Raw genomic sequence first — 18,737 nt, 5'->3', positions numbered from 1 at the left:
AGCACAGCAGGGAGACCCAAATACTCCAGCAACAGCTACAAGCATCCTCTGTCCTGACTGGAATACAAACATAAGAACACACCAATGCAGCCAGACCAAACGCCCATCTACCTTGGATGCACACTGAGAAGAGCAACAATAAAAAAATCCTGGGAGTTGTGCAAGTATGTGGGCATATCCCCCCCATGTGTTCATTCTCTGCACATGACTCAATTTTCTCAGGTTTTTCCTTTTCATATACTAACAGATTCTTTCATTTCTCAAGGTGTAATTACACTTATGCATAAATTATGTACCCTAGCTATTGTAAACATTTCTCTACAGCAAAATAGCTCAGGAGAAAAAATAATCATTAGGTGTATTTCACATTATTTTGGAATGTCTTTTTAACAATTGAAAAATTAGTATAAGGGCTACTCTGATAATTTAAGAAAAACTCCAATAATTAAAACAATTTAAAATTCAGTAAAGTGTTGACATTATCGGACAATAACGTATGCATATTAGATCAATATAGTAAGAAACATCTTTGTTATAAAAAGAACTAAAAAATCCTGTATTTCAGACTAAAATTGTCAGTTGCAGGATTGTTCCTCTGAATTAAGACTGAGTCATAATGGCATGTCTTTCTAGTTCCATGTTTTTACTTTTAAGAACTAAGCTACATATCCTTTTTTTACATGGAAATTTAAAACTTCCAGGAGAGCTTTACAGGTTGAGCCCTTCCTTCTTAATGCTTAGTAAAAAACAAAAACAAAGAAAATTTACTATGAGCAGAGCTCTGTTGAGTTATCAGAGCCTACCCAATAACTCAGCATACTGAAACATACTTGTTATCTTCTTTTATATTAAGGCCCTGGATGTCTCTCTTGTCAAGTCAGTTAGAAGAATGAGATAATTATGGAAAGCCTCTGTGTTACCTGACCACTCTCCACCTTATAACTTGTTTAAATTGCTTATGTATATTGGAGTCACCCATTCACAATACACAATCATGTAACATTTAAATTCTTGCCATCCTTCATTATGTCATCAAATGGGTATATAAGATCATCAAACCAAATGGAAGTACAGAATATTCTTCCTTGAGCCCAAGACATACATAGGATACACAAAGTAGTAGTATATTGTGCAATCAAGTATTTTAGTGAGAGTGTCCGGGTTTTCCAAAGACCAACAAGCAAAACCAACATTTTCTAATAAAAAATTTGTTCATTTGTTCAGTCTGAAACTCTAAAGGTTGTCTACAATAACCTACCACATACAGGCTCATATAATAACTTCCCACATATCAGCCCATAATATGCACATATAGAGGCCTACTAGAGTCTTGCATGGGTTGTTAAACTTCCATAGATACAGGAACCTAAAAATGTACAACATACTCATGTCTGCCAGCCCTGCCAGACAATGGAGATATGTGGTCCCCATTGCTCTCAGCTACTTCTGATTTCCCAGAATTTCAGAATCTAAACTGCAAAATCCATTGAATATATTGCTTGTCAGTAACAGACAAAAGTTTAAGAATAAAACTTCAGACTGAAGTAAAAAAAAAGCTTTCTCTACCTCATCATTACTCCATAAAATCTGCACACAGAGGGAGGCTGTCCACCTACTTTGCCTTCTTTTTCATCAGGTGTGAACAAGAATATTCTATCTACAGGTAGGCATAATATCTGCTAATAAAGTCATCACATGTTGTCACTGTATTTGCCCTAATATTTTTGAAAAATACATGGATAACAACGTTGTTCTTATTTTTATAAAAGTACACAGAACATGATCAAGGACAAAGCAGAAAAACTGCCTCCTGAATTTACATAATGTCAATATTTGCAAATATTAACATATCTTTAAGGAAGATCTTTTTTTAAAGTTTAAAATCAGTATTCCCAGTGAAATACTTAAGATAACAAGACCCATTCACAGAAGCTAAATGATACTCATCAAAACAAGTCAACACCCTCCTCAGATAAGAAAGCTGCTGCATGGAATCTCCCACCATATCTAATTACCTTTCAGTTAATGTGGACCCAGGTCTTGTTGCCCTGGACGCTGAAACTGATGAGGCAGCACATGGAATTCTAAACTCCTTTTCAGTCTGGTCTTCTTTTTCTCTTTCACGAGCCTCTGAATAGGGAGACCACAAAAATAACAAATAATCAAGCCTTTTAAAATTACTAAAATTACTGGCTTGCTAATGACAATAAGACAGGGGTTTTTTCAGACCTAGATGAAATACTTGGAAAGGTAACAGCAATTAAAGGATTTAAGATACTTTTTCATTTATATTAAATTTCCATTGCCACTGCAATGGTCACTCCACAAAACATCAAAAGGACAGCATAAACACCTCCCTGTTGTTCATTCGTACATGTTATCATATAAGTTGATCATATAAAGATGCCAATATTTAAATTATTTTCAACATTATGGTGAAACAGTATGATCACTTCAGAGAAATGTTGATGTTTTCATAGCACAAGATAGTGCTATGAAAACATCAACATAGTGCAGTTAAAGTATACAGACGTGTAAATAGGTGAATTTTAAATAACTTAAGCACACAAAGCATTGCTTACATTAGTAGTTGATTCTTACTGCACTCATTGAAAAAGGATCCCTATGAAACACTGCAATAAAATCAAAGCAAACAAAAACTTCCATCTCATATTACATAAGAAACATTGTGTTTCACCTCTGTTAAATAAACAAAAAAGAAAAACATTTTTTCAGCAAAGCTAGGAAACACTTTCCACTGAAGAGAAACACAAACAGCTGCAAGATACAGAACCAGGAAACAGCTCCACAAATCAGGTAGTGGGGTTGACATATCCAAATGTTCTCATAGTCATTCCAAAAAGCTGAAAAGCAGAAGTGTATCTCAAAAAAAAACAGAAAATAGATGCTCACATTAAGCCACGTCCCACAACACATATATATATTCTTGATTGCTATAGTCTCAATACTAAAATTTGTTTCTAATTTAAACAACTGAATTACATACAAGCTTTATAATTTTTGGCAAAATTATGAACTTTATAAAAAACAAAATGTTGTGTCATTCTTTTACGGGAATAAGCCTAGAAATGTGGGGATGGGCTGGGATGTGGTCTGCTGCAACGTAAGGTCAAGATACAGGTCGAGATATCTTGACTTAAAAACATTGTATTTTTGCAATCCCTTACTAACTTTCCCAATTAAACAAATATATTATGAAAATAAACAGCTCTTCATAAGGAAAGATAGCTCAACCTGAACAAGTAACAAACATAAAAAGGTTTCCAACATGGACATACATTGCTGTGTTTAGACTCAGTCAACACAAAAAAAACCAGTCTGAAATGTATTTTGGAATCCCTTTTATAACTGAATTTCATAGTGCCTTAAAGTCCAAAAAGTCAATGAGCCTCCAAATAGGTCAGATCTGGTTCTGTATAGAATCAAAGCAATAAAAAACATGTCATCACAATAAAACAAAAGGCATAAATCCTCCAAAAACTGGTCAAGAGGAAGGAGAAAGCATGAATAACTGGGTTGGCAAAGGGATTTGTAGAACATGCGTGACTGTTCTCAGGGACCTTGTCCTAACTGATGTTCGCTTGATTACAGGCAGCAAATGATACCATTTTCTCCCACTCCTGAAACAGCACCCTCAAGAAGTGCCCACTCCCAGAAGTGCACAGCAGAACACAGCAACACATTTGTGGAATGCTATACAACCTGCTCTTTAGTCTAAGACACACATTTCTTCTTCAGTACTCTGCAGTCCCTAGATTAAAGCTGTCTATACCAATCTATCTTCTAAAACAAATACACAGCTAAGTAAAGGAAAAAACGAAAAAGTTTGTGTGTTTTTCCTGTATCCACAAGCTATGCCCCACAACAGGAGCTTTGCACATGCACACTGCTTTAACACCCTCAGACAACATCAGCAAATTAATAACTTTAACATCGAGGCCCAAGCTGATCAGGGCTGCCTTCCTCGAACAAAATTGCCTTTCTGGTTTTTTTTCTACACTGCCACTCCGAGACACTTCCAACACCTCCCTGAGGGAGCAAATCAAAATTTAAAACAAAATGTTTTAAAATGCAAGAACGCTCGCACTTCTTACCCAAGACTTTCCGGCTCCTCTCCACTGCAGTTCTTCTCGTTTGCTCAAACATGGCTTCGAGGTCGAAAGTCCGAGCCTTCTTCCCTGGAAATGAAGCAAACGGAGACTGGAACACAAGCCCACCTGGGGCTGACAGGCGTCACGGCTTGGCCCCCGCTCGGCCGGCCCCCGCTCGGCCAGCCCCGGCCCCCACGGCCGCATCGCCACGTACCGAAGCCGGAGAAGCCCATGGTGGACGCCAGCTCCGGGTCGGCTGTCCCCAGCATCTCTGCATCTGCAACGAGAGGGGAGAAGAAACCACGGGGGTGAGCGGGGTCCGCGGGTGAGCTGGGCCCGCCTCAGCCCCGGCGTCCCGGTCCCTCACCGCCCTCGGCCGCCGGCTCCATGCTACGCCTGCCCCGGATCCACAACAGCGCCGGCAGGAAGCGGCCGGGCGGGGACAGCCGAGCTTCCTTCCTACCGAAGGAGGGCAACAGCGTCGGGGAGTGGGAATTCGTGCTCCTCGCAGCGCTACAAAAAACGTTTCTGCGCGTGTCGTGCAGATGCTCCTTGAGCTCTGCCAGGCTTGGTACCCTGACAAATTATTCCCTGTGAAGCCATTTCCAGGGACCGACCACCCTCTCAGCCTTTTCCTAATCTCCAACCTGAATTTCGCTTGGCAGAGCTTCATTCTGTTAAAAACGGGACCAGACTCCCGGTACAAAAAGTGATTTTAGCATTTACTATAATAATAAGGCCTAAAGCAAGGGGGCCGTCGGGCCAAGCAGGAGCGTTCCCGTCGATGATGCTGCAGCGCCGGTGCTGCGTCTTCTTGGGCAGCGATGTACCCGACGTACCAGGTGGAGCGGCTCAGCTTCCCTGGAAAGATGCCCCTTTCAATCCTGGGGGGGGGGGGTGGTTTGTTGGATTTTTTGTTTGTTTTTGTTTGGGGTTTTTTGTTTGTTTTAGTTTTTTGGGTTGGGTTGGGTTGGGTTTGTTTTTTTGGGTTTTTTTTTTTTTTTTTTTTTGTCCTTTTGAGTTGGTTTCAGTTTGGATCCTTTCATTTGCCTGAAAGTTTAACGCGCTTGATTGGCCCATTACAGTTCTGTCCAGGCCGGCTCGTTTCGCTGAGGCGGGGTGGTGCACTTTACTGAGGGTAAATAGGGTACGTGGAGTACCGTATTCCTTATAACTACCCTTTAAACGCCTTTTACAGTATAATAACCAAAGTAACAGTACCTGCTTAAAAATTATCAACTATTTTGCAACAGTTTCTAACCTATTTTTAACTCCTACTTTTCTCAGTTTCTCATACTGTTCAGGTATATTTCTGGCATTCTGGTCACTCTCTCCTTTTATTAACATTACTTTTTTGCCATTTTTCCTGTCTACATTATCTTGTAGCACGATGCTGCTTTGGACAATGCTGATTACTATCCTGACTAGATATGGAACTGTACATGGTAGTAATATTACACTTGCTAGTGGACACACCACAAAAAAGGCCAATTTCTTCCACCATTTAGCATTCCTGGCAAACAAGTTGTCCCACCAATCAGATTCTCCAAACAAGGGAGTCCATGTACTTTACAGTTCAGTAGGGAAGTTTGGGGGAGGTAGCCCTTTTTCTTTAGTTCTTCTAGGATTGTGGTTACTGTTTCTATGTATTTTTGCATTGTCATCCCTGCCTGTAGATGTTCCCCAGTACTGCATGGGGCAAGCAAGAAAGACAGCCCAAATAACATTTCCTAAGGAGAGACTTCTAGATCTGTTCTAGGTCTCGTTCTCATTCATAATAGGGCTATGGTAAACATTGGACCCAATTCCATTGGGTTTCTAAAACCAATTTGATTAAGATATTCTTCAAGGTTTGGTTCACCCTTTCAACCCTCCCAGAACTCTGAGGGTGCCAAGGGGGTGTAACTCTCACTTTATGCCCAGGGCCCTGATGACCTGTTGCAGAACACTGGATGGAAAGTGGGGACCATGGTCCGAATCAATAATACCTACTGGTCCATATCTCAGAATAATTTCCTCCAAGAGAACTCTTTCACAGTTTGGGCTGTCTGCCTTCTCGTGGGGAATGCTTCAACCCAGTTTGATGGTAAACTAGGACCAATAGGTGTTTATACCCTTGAGCTGGAGTTAATTCAGTAAATCAACCTGAATACTCTGGAAAGGTCTTATGGCTAATTTCCTCCCTCCCAGAGTGGCTTTTTGCATAACCTTTTTGTTGACTTTTTGGCAAATTAAACATTCTCCTGTGATGGATGTGGCTATTTCATATATTCCCATTCCCATGTAATATTTCAGGAAATTATCACATGTTCCTTGTGTTCCCCAGTGAGTTAATTGGTGTATCTCTTCCATCACTTGCCTGGTTATTATTTGGTTGAATATTTGTCACCCGTCTGGGGTCCACCACTTCCCTGTTTTTACCCCTCCCATTTTCTCTATTTCTTTTCACTCATTGTCATTGAAAATTGATACCCCCTCTTCCCTTACTTTTCCCTGGGTCTTCTTTTACCCTTAGGACAATGACTGGGTCCCCCATCTCTAAGGCTGCTTCTTTGTCTGCCAGGTCTGCTAATTTGTTTCCTTTGATTTCAGGGGTATCCCCTTTTTGGTGGCCTTTAATATGGACTATGGTAATTTCTTTTGGTCCTCTGAGGGATTCAAGTACTTCTCTCATCAGACTTTCATGTGCCAGATCTTTCCCTTTTGAGTTAAGGTATCCCCTCACTTGCCGGGTTTTTCCAAAGGTGTGAGCTATCCCAAAGGCATATCAAGAATCAGTGTAGATTGTCCTTATATCGTCTAGTAATAAATCTAAACCTTCTTTAAGGCATATATCTTACAGCTTTGTGCAGACCAATTTGAGAGTAATTTCCCTTTTTCTTTGATTTCCCCTGGTTCAATAATTTCTGATGCCCTTTTTCCCACTACAATTTGAGAGGATTCATCTATATACAGCGCCCTTCCATATGGTAAGAGGTCTTCCTCTAGGTCTTCTCTTACTTTTGTTTCTATCTCAATTAGCTCTATACAATTATGCTCTAAATTTCCCATTGGTTCCCTGGTTAAGAATTGAGCAGGATTTAAACATTTTGAGGTGACAATCTCTAGATTCTCAATATTCATCAGGGTTATTTCATACCTCAGGATTCACCTGTCTGTTAGCCACTGAGGAGCTTTTCAGCTTAACATTGTCCTCAAGAGAATCTTCTCTAGGATGTCCTGTTCTTTCTCAATTGTTTCATCCATTTGTAATTTTTTATAGGAACACATAATGTGCCCTTTTCCACCACAGTAAGAGCAATATACATCATCTAATGGTGGTCTTTTCCATTGACCCAGCTTCCCTTTATTTTCTACCCCCCACCCTTGGCTCCCCTCTTCCCATTTCTACACTTTCTCTTGCTACCACCACCATAATTTTTGCTTCGGTTCTGTTCTTCTCCTCATCTCTCCTTAAATAAATTTTCAGAGCTTCCTTTAACAGATCATTATTTCCCCTTTCTTGCCAGTCTTCCAATTTTTCTAATTTCCATCTAATGTCAGGCCAAGCTTTGGTAACAAACTATACTTTAAATAATACTTGGCCCTCTGGTCCATCAGGATCAATGTTGGAATGTAGCTGAAAATTTTGTTTTAATCGATTTAGCATGCCCCTGGGGACTCATCCTTTTCTTGACTCCCACCAAATGCCAATTTGGTATTGCTGCTTTTGGGTACATATTCTTTTATGCCTCTTATAATTAGGGTCCTGTAGTCTTGCATGTTTCTTCAGCCTTCTTCCTGGTTAAGGGAGTTTTTCCGGCCTTCTCCTGGTTAAGAACTACAGGGAGTTTTTGCTCTCCCAGGGGTCCAGTCCAATTCTCCTTCTCCCAGATCTTTATCCCTGCTGACCTTATGAGGCATATCTCCTCTGGGGAGAAGTGGATGTTGATAATAGCATGCAGCTCCCCCCAGGTATATATACTGGGACCCAGGCTGATCTATTTGCTGTGCTGTGCCAGTTGGATCTTCTGTTAAACTAACTAGCTCTTTCTTAAATGTCCTTACTTCAGAAGCTGCCAGGGGTGCATTCACAAAGCCTATTCCTCCTTTCCCCCAACCTAATAGAACTTCCCTTAGAGGAAACAGCCTGTCCGGATTTACCTCTGGCCTTACACCACTTTTTGATCTGGTGTTACAGTAAGGGCCAGCATCTGAAGGGTCATTTGACTGACTCACTAATTCTTTGATATCATTTTGGGAGGGATCAGTTGTTAGGTTGCAGGATATATCCAGGTTTTTTTTCAGGGAGAGGTGTTGTATTCCGACTTACAGGTTGAGCAAGGTGCAGGTTAGTGGGGGTAGGAGGGGGTGGGGAAAAAGCATCAAGGGGGGTATATATATGTATATAGGGAGTGGGTTGGAGGGGGTAAAAATGACATGGAGATTCCGTGAGGAGATAAAGGAGAGGCAGGGATCATTGGACGGGATAAAGATAAGTTTTGAGAAGCAGGAGGTTGGTGTTAAGTGGGGGGAGTGGCTTGATAGATTGAGGAAGAGTTGGTGGGGACGGGCCCTGAATCTGGTCGCCTCTGGTGTCCGTTCACCTGAGAGGCTGTCTGCGTGTCAGCACTCAAAACCTTCCCCGCAGCTCCCCACACGCTCGGGAAGCTGAAGCTGATTTGCGTGTGACTCACTCTCTTTCACCACGGCTCCCCACCCGCCCGGGGAACAATGGCTTGTTTGCAGGTCACTAATACCTTTTTCCACAGCCCCCACCCCCCACACCCGCCCGGCGAACAGTGCCTTGTCAGGCTTTAACGGGGCCTGCCCGGGTGCCGGAACAAGGAGAGCTGAGGGGGGCGCCTCACTCGGTCTTCCCTCTTTTGCTTCCCTCCGTTCCCAGATGATCTGCTGGCGGAGAGCCAGAACTTTAGTAGTAGGAGTTCCTCATTCGCTTCGGGGCTCTGAGCCGCTTGAGCTGCTGGTCCCGTCTCAAACACGCACACACACACTCGTCCCCCGTTCCCACGGGCCCTCCCCGGCCGTGGATGGCTGATACGTACCGGCTCCGCTGTGCCTCACATGTGTCTCAAGCCTTTTTCCCCGGATACCGACACAAGGTCCCTCCGTGGAGGACATGCGGCAGTGCCGTCCTTCGGCTGGACGAGGTCGTAGCAAGGGAGCCGAGGGCCGAGCAGGAGTGTTCCCGTCGATGATGCTGCAGCGCCGGCGCTGCGTCTTCTTGGGCAGCGACGTCCCCGATGTACCAGGTGGAGCCGCACAGCTTCCCGGGTCAGATGCCCCTTTTTATCCTGAGGTTTTTTGTCCCTCTGGATTGGTTTCTGTTTGGATCCTTTCATTTGCATGAAGGTTTAATTGGCCCATTACAGTTCTGTTAGCCTGCTTGATTAGCCAGTTCTGTCCAGGCTGGCTCGTTTAGCTGGGGCGGGGTGGTGCACTTTACTGAGGTGTAATAGGGTACATTGAGTACCGTATTCCTTATAACTACCCTTTAAACGCCTTTTACAATATAATAACCAAAGTAACAGTGCTTAACAATTACCAACTATTTTACAACAATTTCTAACCTATTTAACAATTCCATCTCTTCCTATCCTGCCGCTGGTCGCCAGGGGGAGGGCAGCGCTCCCCGAATACTGCTTCCCATGAGGAAAGTGTCCACAGCCTGAGGCTCCCCCTGAACCTTCCCCAAACTCAACAAGCCAAGTGACCTCAGCATCTTAAATCTTGTCTCAATACTCTTCATCATCTTTGCCCCCATACTCCTGACACACTCTTAACAGTGTGATGTCCTTAAATTGAGGCCCCCAAAACTGCACATAGAACTCAATATGTGGTGTGCAACCCCACAGCACAGTGAAGAATGGGATCGTCACCTCCTGGACTGGCCAGTGGTGCTGTGCCTGATGCACTCTGTGACATAGTTGGCTCTTTTGGCTGTCACTTGTGGCATACTCTTGACTCATATTCAACTTGACATCAACCCAAAAACTCAGATTGCTTTTAATGGAGATGCAATCGAGCCTCTCATCCCCCAATTTCCCTGTGCAACCACAATTTCCCTGTCCTGTATGGAGAATCTGGCACTTGTTAGATTTTAGATGATTGGTGATTGATCAGCTCTCTGTCCAAATCTCTGTTAGGCTCCTCTACCATAAAGGGAGTCAGCAGCCCCTCTTGGTTTAGTATAATCAGACTTAATTCCTGCAACCAGATCATTTTATAAGAACATTAAAGAGCACTGTCACTAAAATTGAGCCCTGGGGAACCCTGCTTGTGACTAGGCACTAGCTCCTTAATCTTGAGAAGACAGAGAATTTCCCCCTTTGCATTATGTTGATTTCAGCTGGGTGCAGTTAATCTTCACAGTGGGTAGTACAAGGCTATGTTTTGGATTTGTGCTGAACATAGTGATGATAATATAGAAATATTTCTGTTGTTGCTGGGTAGTGCTTGTACAGAGCCAAGGCCTTTTCTACTTCTCAAACTGCCACACTGGAGGGAAAATTGAGGGTGCTTAGGAGGTTGGGAGGAGACACAGCTAGGATAGGTGACTCAAACTGACCAAACAGATATTCCAGACCAGGTGACATCATGCTCAGTATATAAATTGAGGGGAAGAAGAAGAAGAAGAAGGAGGGAACATTTGGAGTGATGGTGTTTGTCTTCCCAAGTGACCATTATGCATGATGGGATCCTGCTCTGCCGGAGATCACCGACCACCTCTCTACCCATGGGAAGTGGTGACTTAATTCCATGTTTTGCTTTGTTTTTGTGTGTGTCTTTTGCTTTTCCTATTATACTCTCTTTACCCACAAGTTTTCCAGCTTTTACCCTTCCAATTCTTACCCTGATCCTGGCAGTGGGGTAGTAAATAAGCAGCTGCTTGGGGCTTGGTTGCTGGCTGGGTGTTAAACCTCAACAGTGATGTAAACCCTGCAGGGTTTGAACTTTAACCTTATAAATCTTAATTTGGAAAGCAGAGGTTGAGGGTGGATTTCCTTTCTTGTGCCATGTGCCTCTGCCATAGGTGAAGCTTTCCAGAATGGATGCTGGACCATTTGAGGAGCAGAGTCAGTGCAGTCTAGGCAGCATACATCACTTACAAACCAAACCCCTCTGGAAACCCAGTTTTCTCCCAGTCCAAAAATATCCTGTGACATTTTGCGAATGCCAATGCTGTTCAGAGCAGACACATCACTTTACAAAACCTCAGCCTTGTTAAGTTAAAAACTTGATACAGTCACACTGATGTCACAACAGATTCTGGAAAAACAGCAGCCACATGAAGCCAGTGCCATGCAAAAGCTGTTTACTCTGCTTTTACACCTCAGCTCTGAACAGAGGCCCTGTGCACGCCTTGGGAGTCCCCATGTTGTCCTGAACATGGGCTTGTTACCCAGTATGCAGCTTGCACACTGAAGTGAGGCATTTCTATTCCTGTATTTGTTTCTTTATTCTTGCTTGTGCAGAATAGGGAGGGGGCCTCCTGATAATCAGCGCTTCAAACTGTTTATACATTTTAACAAAGGTATAAACATTGGTCAGTTACAAATTACGTAACTTTATTGACTACTATTCAAACCGCTATTTGCTGGTTGTATATCTAGTTTCTCGTGGTTATTAGTGCAGGTGCTGCTCTTCTAGATGAGTCTGGCATCTCTTTTGAGTAGATGGCTAATGGGACATGATCACTCACTCCTGGAATCAGCTTTCCTCCAGTTACTGCTCAGTCCTGCTGACTTCAGTTCTGGTGGTTTTTGTTCACCCAGCCCATTCACCTTGGGATTGTCTTGTACAAGTGTACAATGTTCACAATGCAACTGCACAATCATTACTGTCCAGCCAGTTAGACAGACAAACAAAAAAAATTGCAAAGTTTGACTCAAACCTGTATTCAGATATTGAGGCGCTCCAGTCTGGAGGAGCCTGATGGTTTTGACTTGTATGAATGCACACAAAATCACAGGATTGTTAGGGCTGGCAGGGACCTCTTGAGGTCATCTAGTCCAAGCCTCTTGCCAAGGCAGGGTCACCTGAAGCAGGTTACGTATTCAGGTGGGGTTCAAATGTCTCCAGGCAGGGAGACTCCACAATCTCCCTGGCATTCTGTTCCCATGGTCTGCCACCCTCAATGCAAAAAAGTTCATCCTCATGTTGAGCTAGAACTTCTTGTGTTTTAGTTTATGGCCATTGCACCTGATCCTATCACTGGCACCACTGAAAAGAATCTGCCACTGTCCTCTTGGCACCTACTTTTGAGATAATTATATACATGAATAAAATCCCCTCAGTCTGCTCCACACTGAGACAGACCCTGTTCTCAGAGCCTTTCCTTGTATTGAGATGTTCCAGATCCCTAATATTATAATATTATCATTATTTCATTCTATTATTTATCAATATATTAATAAATATAAACAATAAATACATTATGTAAGCATCTATATTTATAAATAATAACTAGATTATAAATATTTTATAAATAAAATATTTATTTATAACATTTATAAATAAGGAATCTTATATTCTATTAGTATATATAATTATTACATATATATTGTACATATCTAAATTATATACATTTTTTATTTTCTTGTATGAGAATAATTAATATAATAGTAGTAGTAGTAGTATACTACTGCTACTACTACTACTGTCTTTGCTGAACCCTCTCCAGGAGCTGCTTGTCTCTCTTGGATTTTCCTTCCAAATCTGCATGTCTGAGCTGTCATTCCACAGTACCTCACTAAGCTGGCAGCAAATAACCACTGAATTATTTATGTTGGATAAGATCTCTGAGATCAACGGAACCAACCTTTGACTGATCCAGCACATACGTGATACATGTGTGATGCTAGACCCTGTCTCTGTCTGGGCTGTCACCAGGGCCCAACCAGAGCTATTGTGCCTGCAGAGCAGGCAGGGAACTGCCCAGGGCCCCCTTAGAGGACAGGAGCTGCCTCCCACTGCTCTTCTTGGGGCCACCCTGTGCCTTCGAGGGGCCGCAGAGCAGACCACACCTGCCCCTCAGGTGGCCCTGAGGAGGCCGGTGATGCAGCTGCCCCAGCCAGCCTGTTTGAGCATATCACAGCTGTGATGGGTCAGGCTGGAGAGACCACTGTGGGTCATCTGGTCCGGCCTCCCTGTTGAAGCATGGCCATCCCAGAGCACATGGCACAGGATTGTGTCCAAACAAATGGGATATCGCCAGTGAGGGGGACGCCACAGCCTTCCTGGGCCATCTGTTCCAGTGCTCGGGCACAATAAAGTTCTTCCTCATGCTCAGGTGGAACTTCCTGTGCATCAGTTTGTGCTCATAGTTTCTTCTCCTCTTGCTCAACACCACTGAGCAGAGCCGGGTTCTTCCTCTTGGCACCCCTTCCCCCCTCTTTAGACATTTAAGCACATTGATGAGGCCCACTCTTGGTCGGCTCTTCTACTGATCCTCTCTGGCAGCGACCACCTTCCCTTCCCTTCCCTTCCCTTCCCTTCCCTTCCCTTCCCTTCCCTTCCCTTCCCTTCCCTTCCCTTCCCTTCCCTTCCCTTCCCTTCCCTTCCCTTCCCTTCCCTTCCCTTCCCTTCCCTTCCCTTCCGCTCCCCGTTTCCCGCCGCCGGAAGTGGCCTGGCGCGCAGGGCCTGCCGGGATTGGGCGGGCGGTGAAGCGGCGCGAGAGCGCGGCCCCGCCATCGCCGTGTCGCCGCCGTCCTGGTGTCGCCGCTGTCGCCTCCGTCGCGATGCCAGCCGCCACGAGCCCGGCCGCGCCTGCTGCGCAGGAGGCACTGGAGATCGCCGGTCGCATCATCGACCGGCAGATCCAGGACGACCGCTGCTACCCGGACTTGTCGGAGCTGCTGGCGGTGCCGGCGCCAGGTGAGTGGGGAGCGCCCGCCCGGGGTCCCTGTGGCCTCGGGCCCCGCCGCGGGGCGGCCTCGGCCGGCACGGCCCGGCTGGACACGCGGGCGGTCTGTGGGCCCTGCTCGGGGACTGGGGCCGGGTGTGAGGAGGCGTCTCGGTCGCGGGGTGGGGCCGTGCGGTGTCCGCTTCAGTGCGCGGGGGAGAGTTGTGGATGTGAGGAGGGCAGGAGGGCTGGGTTTCAGGTGCCTTCTGTCCCTCGGAAAGGTGACGGAAACGGCTCTAATTTTCCATTCTTCCTGTTGGGAGATCCCGTGCAGAATGCTCTTATGATAGCCATGTGCCCACCACCATGCCTAAGTTGCACGCAGCTTGGAAAGCTCTCTTAAGCTTGACTTTATTTTTTGTCTGCAGCTTTATGTTACGCATACGGTATATGTACTCCCTCCCATCAAAAATTCGTTTTGTTCTGCTTAACACGTGGAGGCAGCATTTCCTTCTTCATAGTGCTGACTGGCTGGCAGAGTGGGCTCCGCAGAGGCATTCTAGTCGTATATATGCAGAGGTGGCTGGATGTCAACAAAGAGCATCTGCATTCTGGTGTGCAGGGATGGCATGGCCACAGTGTAGTTGCTCTGGCAGCGTCGTATACACAGTACATGAAATACAATAAAATACACAGCACATAAAACAGTGAATATATATAGGTGTTTTAAGTCGGTCCTGCGAGTACAGGTAGCTGTTCTAGGTGAAGGAATGTGCTTCTGGCCTGTTCATGTGAATGTCTGGCCATACAGTGAATAAAGATCTGCAGGGTATCACAGAAAAAAGGGGCTAAGGAGTAGGCTGGAGTCCAGGTGAGTTATTGTAAGAGTTTGTTTGCGAATCTGTTTGCTCTTATCTCATTTGATTTAGATTTATTGTTTGTGGTTTTGCTCCTACAGAAACCTCTGTCCACGTGTATCTTGTGAGAAGCGATACTTACGTGTTTAAAGTCTTTGCAGCATCAAGGCATTTTATTTTGTTTTTGTTTTGTTCTTTCTTGTAGGTAGCCCTACTGTATCTGGCATGTCAGATATGGATTATCCCTTACAAGGACCAGGTTTACTGTCAATACCCAATCTTCCGGAAATCAAATCAGTCCGCCGAGTCCCACTTCCACCGGAGCTAGTGGAGCAGTTTGGACGTATCCTCATGTAAACAAATGTCATAGCTTGTGTAAGAAGTAATATTAGAAACAGCTTTCCTCCATATTTTTCTTCCCCAATCTTTTTGTCAGACTCCCAGCAAAAACTTTCTGTGTTGTTCGGGTTGTCTTAATAACACTCTTAAGTGGTAACAAGGTGCATTTGCATAGAGTTGTTGGTGGAATTGGTTTCTAAATAAAGAATAGAAGTATGCAGTTTGTGTAATACTATGTTTTAATGATTTTTTAAAAGGCTTTGAAGAGAATTTTGCTGTTGCTACCCAAAATACATTTAATCCTTACATCAGCAGTGCTTCAGATATGCAGTGCAATTGTATGATGGGAGTATTTCCAGAGATAAGCAGAGCTTGGCTGACCATTGACAGTGACATCTTTATGTGGAACTATGAGGATGGGTATGTAGAGAATGCATTCCTGATGTTGTTCTGTAGGTATTATATCAGAAGTAAGCAACTGGAGCAGTGGGAGATTGTTTACTGGAAGCATGGAGATATGCTGTTCAGTTTAACTGATCTTAATTCCTTTTAGGCTTTACTGAAACTTTTGAATAGTAAGCATATAATGATCTGTAAGAGTTAGTAATATTGCTGCCCAAACCATCCACAGGTGAGAGAAAGGAAAATGTATTTCCTTTGGGTCAGTCATAACTAATATCCTAAAGTTACTGCTCTTTTTATGCAAGGGTTTTGCTTGTCCTGAAAAAGACAAAAATCCCTCTAACTGCCTAACTTTTATGGGTAGGTTTAGTAAGTGCTGAGATGCATGTGCAGTGACAAGTCATTGCCACAATGGTAAGTAATAGGGCATTAGTATTTTGAAGTATTGTAATTCAAACTCTCCATCCTTGCTTATTGTATGGATGCATAAAACTGAAAATAGCTCAGTACATTTTGAAATGGCATTGGTCAATTTATAGTTTGCATGTTTGTGTCTTTATTTGCCCACATAGTAAGCATTTGTGTAGAAGGGATTGCTTTGTACATATTGTTGCATTTCCTAAAAAAAAAAAAAAAGCAAAGATCAGAATAGCTACTCTGTAAATTTACATTGTGTCAGAGCGTATGAAATACATTCCCCAAAGAAAACAGCACTGCCTGCTGTTAGTGGTAGATAGTGGGGAAGAAGTTGGGAATTTTTGCATCAGATAATTTTCATGGGGGAAAAATATCCTATGAGATTTCCTTCTCTTGATGTTAATCAGTATTGCAGATCCTTCACTGTGTAATTCAGAGTAGACTGTATGAATTAACTAGACCCGAAAATACAAAATGCTGCAGTTGGATTTGCTTTGAAAATCAACTGTAGGAGCTTCAAGGATGTCAAATGACCTGCTTTCACTGGAAGTGAAAGATGTAGATGGCTTCAAAGTGTTGCGAAAGCATTAATAATTTTTAAATATGCATTGTTTTTTTTTTTACTTTGTTATTATGTGATGTTAAATGACGAATTTCATGCAATTTTTTGTGTATTTATTGACAGAGGAGATCTGGCTTATTTTGATGGCCTCAGTGAAACTATTCTTGCAGTGGGCCTTGTGAAGCCAAAAGCAGGTAAAGAATACTATGAAGATATTAGAATTGGACAGTAGTGAACCTTCTGTGTATTTTTTCAGTCTTTATGTATATATGCATTTGTATTTTATATAAATAATGCAGTGTACGGTACTATAAAAGCCAGAAATGGTTTTGGCTTTTATACATGATTAGATAGTAACATGCATATGCATTTAATGCATGGATGTGGCACTTGGTGCTTATGGTTTAGTTGACATGGTGGTATACAGTCTCAAGGTTGGATTCAGTGGTTCTGGAGGTCTTTCCCAGCCTTCATGATTCTATGTTATGTGTAAATTCGTGGTTTGTATGTGTATATATATATGTATATATATGTACACACAGACTGTATGGGTTTGTTTTGATTTTAGAAACATTAAAAATTAATTATGAGCCCAAATAATGTATAGTTTAACAATTATTTTCCCTGATAAGCCTGCATTTTTTTGCCACATCATGCTTTAACATTTATTCTGTTTATAAATTTACATATTCAAGCGATAATTTCCATGAGATTCTGGTTTCTAGCCTTCCCAGTTTCAGTATCTGTTGCTAAGATAACATTAAGGTCAAAGTTGAATTGGCAAATGAGTTGAGTTTAAAAGAAACATGTTGGCAAGAGAAATGTTGTTGTAAAGGTCCTTTATTTCATGAAGTGGAAGTTGAGCTGCTGGCTGATACTCCTTTCTAATTCTAGAATTCCACAGATCATTAGGCTTAACATGTGACCGTTCAGTCTAATGAGTTGATATGGCTTTCCAATGGATTTATTTGCTTACATCATTGTGATCAGAGAAGCAGAGTGCAAACTAAAATTTTCCGTTTTTATTTAGGTATCTTCCAGCCTCACGTACGACACTTACTTGTTCTGGCTACTCCTGTGGATATTGTGATTTTAGGGCTTCATTGTTCTAATATACAATCAGGTAATACTCTCTTCTCCCCTGTTCCCAGTGTGTTAATTCCCACATATGTTTACACATGGCAGTTTTATTAGTGGTCATTCAAAAACATTTAAAAACCCCATGTGCCAAGTGCCTTGCTCGTTTTTAAACCTTTAAATCATGTTACAAGCAGGGAAGATAATTTTTATGGTGTGTGCACTTGCTGGATCATGGACTCCATGAGAAGCATTGAGTTTTGTTACTCACCTATTTAATGTAATAAAAGCTTTTCAAACAGGTGCTCCTGTTAATTAAACAGCATGTTGGAGAGGGAGAGAAGATAGGTGCATGAATCTTGAAACTGTGAATAGAATTCGTTAACTTTGTTGGCATTTGTATTCCAACCACAAAAATTGAGAACCTGATGGCATGTTTTATGCTATATATACTGAGAGAAAAAATTGTTTGGCAAAAGTGAGAGAACCATACTATGTTTTTTTTAAGTAATGTATCAGTGTGAGACAGAAAACAAGTAGAAACCTGTGTTTTGGACTTGGTGTGATTCAGAGGAGAGAACAGCCTATAGAAATGAGATACATTGTGTTTCCTTATGTGGAAACCTGCATAGAATGGATTTATTACTCTGCAGTTCACATTGGACAAAAGCTGTTAAAGAATGTTTTCGTAACTATGAAATTTTCTGTAATTTTTTCTGGTTTCTGAATTGTTTCTTATCACAGACCTGTAGTATTTATTAGAACAGCTTAAAAACCAAAGAGGATTTATGTTCTTTTTTGTTTACTGAAGGTACTGGATCACTCAATGACAGCATGTCTGGAGGAATGCAGCTGCTACCAGATCCTCTGTATTCGCTCCCTACTGACAACACCTACATCCTGGCAATCACATCCACTGATAACGGCAGGATCTTCCTGGCAGGAAAAGATGGCTGCTTATATGAAGTAGCATACCAGGTAACTGTTTTTTTTACATACAGGCTTTTTTCATTGTTTCACTGTTGTGGGATCTCAGCAATAATAGTTCTAAAACATATCAAGTTTGCGGGCTCTTTTCTTCTGTAATTGTGTTGCTTGTCTTGGTTGCACAACAGCTTGGAGCAGAT

At 42.7% G+C, this 18,737-nt stretch overlaps 2 protein-coding genes across 3 annotated transcripts in view; one reads left to right on the top strand and one right to left on the bottom strand.

Annotated features, from left to right (window-relative positions):
• The window catches only part of WDR70 (WD repeat domain 70), a 123,796-nt gene extending 119,270 nt beyond the window's left edge, over positions 1–4,526 (bottom strand). The window contains exons 1-4 of the mRNA XM_064736540.1: positions 4,480–4,526; positions 4,327–4,389; positions 4,116–4,199; positions 2,016–2,130 (exon numbers count right to left, since the gene is read on the bottom strand). Of these exons, the coding sequence (XP_064592610.1) occupies positions 2,016–2,130; positions 4,116–4,199; positions 4,327–4,389; positions 4,480–4,501 (284 nt within the window). The 5' untranslated portion in view covers positions 4,502–4,526. The remainder of the gene's footprint in view (positions 1–2,015; positions 2,131–4,115; positions 4,200–4,326; positions 4,390–4,479) is intronic.
• Positions 4,527–13,763: 9,237 nt separating this feature from the next.
• NUP155 (nucleoporin 155) overlaps positions 13,764–18,737 on the top strand; it is a 28,460-nt gene continuing 23,486 nt past the window's right edge. For both annotated transcript variants that reach the window (XM_064736403.1, XM_064736404.1), the window contains exons 1-6: positions 13,764–13,988; positions 15,019–15,156; positions 15,476–15,572; positions 16,657–16,727; positions 17,564–17,656; positions 18,422–18,588. In XM_064736403.1, coding sequence (XP_064592473.1) covers positions 13,853–13,988; positions 15,019–15,156; positions 15,476–15,572; positions 16,657–16,727; positions 17,564–17,656; positions 18,422–18,588 — 702 coding nt within the window. In that variant the 5' untranslated portion in view covers positions 13,764–13,852. The remainder of the gene's footprint in view (positions 13,989–15,018; positions 15,157–15,475; positions 15,573–16,656; positions 16,728–17,563; positions 17,657–18,421; positions 18,589–18,737) is intronic.

Source organism: Zonotrichia leucophrys, chromosome Z, assembly GCF_028769735.1.
Source record: "Zonotrichia leucophrys gambelii isolate GWCS_2022_RI chromosome Z, RI_Zleu_2.0, whole genome shotgun sequence".
Lineage (NCBI taxonomy): Eukaryota > Metazoa > Chordata > Aves > Passeriformes > Passerellidae > Zonotrichia > Zonotrichia leucophrys.
The sequence above is the reverse complement of the archived record's forward strand: the minus strand, read 5'-3'. Positions and strand labels throughout refer to the sequence as shown.